Source organism: Saccostrea echinata, unplaced genomic scaffold (assembly GCF_033153115.1).
Source record: "Saccostrea echinata isolate AGI-Se365-2 ecotype Australia unplaced genomic scaffold, CSIRO_AGI_Sech_v1 ptg000057l, whole genome shotgun sequence".
In the NCBI taxonomy this organism is placed as follows: Eukaryota; Metazoa; Mollusca; class Bivalvia; order Ostreida; family Ostreidae; genus Saccostrea; species Saccostrea echinata.
Window position 1 is genome coordinate 4,500,784 of NW_026889806.1, and position 6,683 is coordinate 4,507,466.

The following is a 6,683-nucleotide window of genomic DNA, read 5'->3' on the forward strand; positions in this document are numbered from 1 at the left end:
AATTTAGTAAAGAAGTAAATCCGCTCGACTATCTGTGACAAATTGGTGTCAGAAGTGGGATAAGATTCCCTAAGAATATGATTTTTCTGTTCTATTGTTTTTGAAACCATCTTAAGTTTTCAAGTATACTTTGTAAAATTTTGTAAAATATATATATATATATATAAAAAAGAAACATTTTTCTCTTCCTGTTGAATTTTTTTTTATTTGCTTTTTGTTTTCTACATGCTGTTTCATTTTGTATTTTCCAATTTGCTGTTGTGTTTGTTCTATGTTGTAGAGAATCAGCCGGATTCTGGTTGTTTGGGACCTCGGAAAAGTGCTAACAGGAGTTGGGCCTGTCTCAGTGAGTTGGACCATTCTGGTAAAGACAGAGTAAGCAATGGTGCATGTTGCGTAGCTGGATGTAAAGATTATCGCGATGCGGTTAGTAAATGCATATTTTTTGCTGGTTTTACGGTAGTTACGGGTGAAGTGAGGTTCGAATCAAAATTTGTTTCGTCACATGTGTTAGTTATCTCCAAAATGGATGATTTAAATGAGTTGAAATCATTTGGGGAGAGCTTAGGTCTTCAAGCGTCAGACCTGACAAATTTTATTAAAGAGCAGCAAGCTATACAGAAAGATGAAAGACAAGCTCAGAGAGAGTTAGATAAGATCAAAATAAATTCTCAAGCTGAGGTTGAAAGAGAGAGACTAAGTTTTGAGTTAGAGAGAGAGAAAATGAGAAATGATATTGAGAGAATGAAACTAGAACAAAAGCCTATTTTGTCAGAAGAGGCAAAGGTTACAGTCGGTCATGTTTTTCCCAAAACACCCAAACTCCCTTTCTTTGATGATTCTCATGATGAGATGGATAGCTTTCTCCTTAGATTTGAAAGATATGCTGAAGCTCAGCACTGGGATAAATCAAACTGGGCTATAAATCTTAGTGCATTGTTAAAGGGAAAGGCTTTAGATGTGTATGCGTTGATGCCCAAAACTGATGCCCTTGATTACAATACTCTTAAGACCGCTTTATTGAAACGGTTTGAATTGACCGATGATGGTTTTAAAAAGAAGTTTAGATCATGTAGGCCAGATCAATGTGAAACCTTTTCTCAATTTGCTGTTCGACTGAGTAGTTACTTTGATAGGTGGGTTGAAATGGCAAAGGCAACCAAAACATATGAAGGTTTGTATGATCTTATGTTGCGAGATCAATTTCTGCATGTATGTAGTCAAGATTTGAGATTATTTTTGAAGGAGAGAATACCTGAGAGTTTAACGAGAATGGCAAATTTAGCTGACCAGTACAAAGATGCCCGCGACTTAAGTGCGCTTCAAGCTGCAGGTAAGGGTAAGATTTCTTTGTCAAAAAAGGTCGATCAGGTAAAGAAAGTGGATGTTGGTGAGAACAAGAGTTCATCTTTTGATAAGAAAAGATTCATACCCAAGTCAGAGCGTAAGTGCTTTAAATGTCACAAAGTTGGACATATTGCATCGGAGTGTAGGTCCAAAACAACTTTTAATAATGTGTCGCATGCTGTACAGGACGTTGGATCTTCTGAGCAAAAGGTATGTTTTGTTAGCACAATGCCCTCAGACTCTGTTATAGATTCCACTGCATCATCTTTTCCAACAACTACGTCATTTTCATCTTGCCAAAGGAGCTTAGCTTCTAGTATGCCGATATCTGCAGGATATGTTAACCATGTACCAGTGACAGTCTTGAGAGATACTGGCTGCAGTGGAATTGTCATAAGGAGGAGCAAAATACCAGAGGAAGACCTAGTACAAGGTAGAAAACAGACTTGTGTTCTAGCAGATGGTTCCAAAATAATTGTTCCGATTGCAGAGGTTTCCATTAACACTCCCTTCCTGAAAGGACAGTATGAGGTATGGTGCATGGAGAATCCTGTGTACGACTTGATAGTTGGTAATGTCCCAGAGGCCAAGCCAGCGACTCAACCAGACCCAGATTGGCAGATAAATGCTGTTGAGACCCGACAACAGAAACGTAACAAGAGTAAACCATACGCTCAGCTTAAAGTGCCAGCCATCATATCTGAGGATCTTGATCCATTGAAAATTAGAAATGCACAAGAGCAGGATGTTTCTCTGAAAAAGGTACGTGAATATGTTGAGAGCCACGTGACTCAGATGAAGAAGAATGGTAAGGTGAGTTGGTTTACGAAAAATGGACTTTTCTTTAGACAATATACCACTCATACTGGAGGATAAGAAAAGGTGTATACCCAGTTGGTTGTTCCTGCAAAGTTTCGGGACCAGGTAATGAAACTAGCGCATGACTCTTTGTTAGCAGGTCATTTGGGGACGCAGCGAACCTTAGCAAAAGTTACATCTGAATTCTTCTGGCCAGGGATGCAGAGTGAAGTGCGACGTTACTGTCAGTCGTGTGACATATGTCAACGCACAGTTCACAAAGGTAAGGTACAGAAAGTGCCACTGGAGCGAATGCCACTCATAGATGAACCCTTCCAGAGAGTTGCCGTCGATCTTGTTGGACCACTTTACCCAATAACAGACAAAGGTAACCGTTATATTTTGACTTTGGTAGATTATGCCACTCGCTATCCCGAAGCTATAGCTTTACCTAACATCGAGACAGAGAGAGTTGCAGAGGCACTTATGGACATGTTCTCGAGGATTGGTGTGCCCCGTGAGATGTTGACAGACATGGGAACACAATTTACTTCTTCCCTTATGTCAGAGGTGAGTCGACTTATTTCTCTTCGTCAATGGACAACAACACCATATCATCCGAGTTGCAATGGGTTGGTAGAACGATTCAACGGAACTCTGAAACAAATGTTGAAGCGACTTTGTTCTGAGAAACCTAAAGATTGGGATAAGTACCTGAGTGCAGTTTTGTTCGCCTATAGAGAAGTTCCACAGGAGAGTCTTGGATTTTCTCCGTTCGAGCTTGTATATGGCAGATCAGTTCGTGGACCAATTTCTATCCTGAAAGAGTTATGGACCAAGGATATTCCAGATCCCAACGTAAAGACTACATATCAATACGTCCTGGATCTCAAAGACAGACTTCAATCTATGGCAGACTTAGCAAAGGAGAGTTTAGAAAAGTCGTCTACCAGGTATAAGAAAAACTATGACAAGAAAACGAGACATAGAAGTCTAAAGGTAGGAGAGAAAGCATTAGTTCTATTGCCAACTGACAACAATAAGTTATTGCTTCAGTGGAAGGGACCTTTTGTGGTGACTAACAAGGTAAACAGAGTAGATTACCAATTGGATGTTCAAGGTAAGAAGAAAACGTTCCACATAAATCTATTAAAGAGGTATGTTGAGAGAACTTCTGATATTGTTTCGATGACGTGTGATGCAGGTGTACTTGGTTTGGTTAACGCATCAGTGGTTGATTGTGTAGATGACGAAGACCAAGAAGGCCAGTTAGACGTGTATCCTCAATCAAAGGTTAGTGGAAGTAATGTTAATATAAACCCTTCATTATCAACAGAGAACAGGGACAAGTTGTTGAAATTGTTGGGTCAGTACAGTGATGTTTTCCAAGACAAGCCAGGTCTCACAAATGTCCTTGAACACGACATAAGAATGGCAAGTACAAAACCCATTCATGTAAAAAGTCGTCAAATACCGTATTCTATGGAGGAGACAGTCAACAGAGAGGTAAGTGACATGTTAAGTATGAACATTATTGAACCCTCCGACTCTCCGTATTGTTCACCCATCGTTATAGTGCCCAAGAAAGATGGAACAAATAGGTTTTGTATAGATTTTCGTCTGTTGAACAACCAGACTATATTTGATTCTGAACCAATGCCTGACACTGACGAAATGTTTTCCAAACTTGCAGGTCACAAATTCTTTTCAAAAATCGATCTTTCAAAAGGTTATTGGCAGGTAAAATTAACAGATGAAGCAAAACCAAAAACAGCTTTCAAAACGGGGAAAGGATTGTTCCAGTTTAGGGTGATGCCCTTCGGGTTGGTAACGGCTCCCGCTACTTTCTCAAGGTTGATGCGCAAGGTCTTGCATGGTATGGAGAATGTAGACAATTTTATAGACGATATTTTGGTCTACACAAGGTCATTAGAACATCATTTTATTGTTTTGAATGAGCTTTTTCAGCGATTACGCCAAGCAGGTTTGACAGCCAAGCCTAGTAAATGTTCATTGGCTTATTCAAACATAGACTGCCTTGGACACATTGTGGGTAATGAGCAGTTGAAACCAGACTTAGACAAGGTTGATGCAATACGTAATGCACCTGTCCCGCTTACCAAAAAGCAATTAAGGTCATTCCTTGGTTTAATCGGGTTTTACCGTAAATTTGTGCCAAACTTTGCCCAGATTGCTTCACCTCTTACTGATTTGACTAGAAAAGGTTCTCCTACTAAGCTTCTTTGGGAAGAATCTCATAATTTAGCATTTCAGACGTTGAAGAGTTCACTTACAAAGTGCCCCATTCTGAAACTCCCCAACATCAATGATACATTCATTCTACAGACAGACGCTTCAGACAGAGGTCTGGGAGCAGTTCTATTACAATGGGAACAAGGTCAAAAACTACCAATTGCGTATGCTAGTAGGAAGCTTAAAGAGAGTGAGTGCAAGTATGCAACAGTTGAGAAAGAGTGCCTAGCAATTGTGTGGGCTATTCAAAAATTCCAAAACTATTTGTATGGGCAAGAGTTTGTGTTAGAAACGGACCATAGTCCCCTTGTATATCTGAACAAGTCTAAGGTAACAAACCCAAGACTTATGCGTTGGGCACTTAGCCTTCAACCTTACAGGTTCAGAATTCAGGCCATTAAGGGCCAAGACAATGTTGGTGCTGACTACTTAAGTCGTTTGTAAATAAGTTATCTTCAGAGTATTCAGTGTTTTATCAATCAGATGTTCTTTTCGTGTATTTTAATGTGTATATAAAGTACTGCATACTTCTTTAAAAAGGGAGGTAATTGTCACATTAAAATCATCCTATCATACTTTTGGTAATGTATTTTAAATTTCATGTAAATATCCCGTGGGGAACCCCTTCGTTTTAAATGTGTTATTACTGTACATATCCTTCACTGAACCTCAGTTCACTGGACCTTAAAACCCGCCAGTCCGTGCAAGTTAGTTTGGACACGGCAGTCCAGAGAGGAGGACGCTTTTACCCCTCTCAGATATGTTTTATAACTTTTGTAACCAGCATTGATAGTTACACCGAGTACCAGTTGTTTTGCAGGGCTTACTTTGTATTTTTTTTGTGTGCAATGGTCCAGCTTTTCTGAGGTAAGGTTTATGTTTATCATTTTATCTTAGTTATTTTCTTGTATCATTAATTTGTCCTAAAACACCCAGTCACCGCATTTCTCATCAGTTTTAGCATGTATATTTTGTTTAATGTGATTACTATATATAGCAACAGCTATTTGAATATTTATAAGTATGGTGTAAAATTTCCGTCATAATTATTTGTCCTTAAAGTAGCAATTCGTAATATTGCATTTGTGTATGGGTTGTATGTATAGTTTAAACATATCATGTGTGTTTAATTAAGTCTTATCTAAGACGTGTACATTATCTGTAAATCTGATAATGAGTAAAGTATGTATTTGTGTTAAGCCACAAGAGCTTATTAGTAAAACTTGTATGTGTATGTTGGTGCAGGTTCCATCCATCCATAGTAAATGTAGAGACTGTATGGAGAGGCCACCAGGTGCCTTCAGTGTGTCCGCCCTCCCATAATGATGTGTAATAGAGAGGCCCTAGAGATCTTCCTCTAGCCGGTGGAGTGGAAGGCGCGGAAGGACAAAAACCCATTATAGGACAAACAACGGATATTGTATATTTGTACATTTATTGTAATTAAATATGTAAATTATCTGGACAAAAGCATTTGAGTTATATTTAAATTTAGTAAAGAAGTGAATCCGCTCGACTATCTGTGACAGTAACATATTTGTATGTTCTGTATCTTATTCTCTAGAACAAACAACACAGGTGAGCTCCCATCCGTCATTGTAAGGAGGACACTTAAGGCTGCCACACCTGGCTTCCACTGGGTAGAAGAGTTTGCCAAAGTGGGTTTGAGTCCCCCCGTTTCGATATTGGGGATCTTTGTCGATGCAGGAGTAGGTGGAGGCAGCCCGGTGGCCGTGGTATCCTGACATTAAATATCCTCCATACTCTTTTTTCCAGCCATCGTAACACTGTGTTCTCGCTTGAAAAGAAATATAAAATAACAAATACTGTTCGCCGACATAAAAAAAAAAACAAGCAGAAGTTTCTGCTGAGACTGTAGCCCTGCTGGTTCACAAAGGATTTTACATATATCATTTAAGGAGATGGGCGAACATAGCGTGCAGAAAGCCTATAGCTTCAGAAATATAAAAATCATGTTCAGTTGGTGAATTTAGTATTTAGAGTAAAGTTCTCATTATTGAAGTTTATGAAATTGCGATAAACAAAACTTTTCTGAGGAAAATTTTCTCGGCAAAATTTATTCTTTTATTTAAAAAAAAATTAATGTGGTATCCGTTGGGTTCGAACCCTAGCAATAAAAATCCTGAGAATCATTTTCTTTCGAGACTAGCACGCTAACCACTAGACTAAACTTAAATCATGTTTGTGATATGACCCTTGACTTAATGGACTTCAAGTATTTCTCGAAAAGATGCGAATGTTATGTCATAAAAGATTATTTTTAA

The 6,683-nt window shown here is 38.7% G+C and overlaps 1 protein-coding gene across 1 annotated transcript; it reads left to right on the forward strand.

Annotated features, from left to right (window-relative positions):
* The first annotated feature begins 525 nt into the window (after positions 1 to 525).
* Positions 526 to 6,143, forward strand: LOC133174073 (uncharacterized). Its single transcript, XM_061309115.1, has 3 exons — positions 526 to 2,160; positions 2,260 to 4,838; positions 5,963 to 6,143. Exons 1-3 carry the CDS (start codon positions 526 to 528, stop codon positions 6,141 to 6,143), a joined length of 4,395 nt encoding a protein of 1,464 aa, XP_061165099.1.
* The last annotated feature ends 540 nt before the right edge of the window (positions 6,144 to 6,683 follow it).

Coding starts and splice junctions, on each gene's coding strand:
- LOC133174073 (XM_061309115.1), top strand. CDS start 526: ATGGATGATTTAAATGAGTTGAAATCATTTGGGGAGAGCTTAGGTCTT. Junction 2,161..2,259: donor AGATGAAGAAGAATGGTAAG/GTGAGTTGGTTT, acceptor GTTCCTGCAAAG/TTTCGGGACCAGGTAATGAA. Junction 4,839..5,962: donor GCTGACTACTTAAGTCGTTT/GTAAATAAGTTA, acceptor CTTATTCTCTAG/AACAAACAACACAGGTGAGC.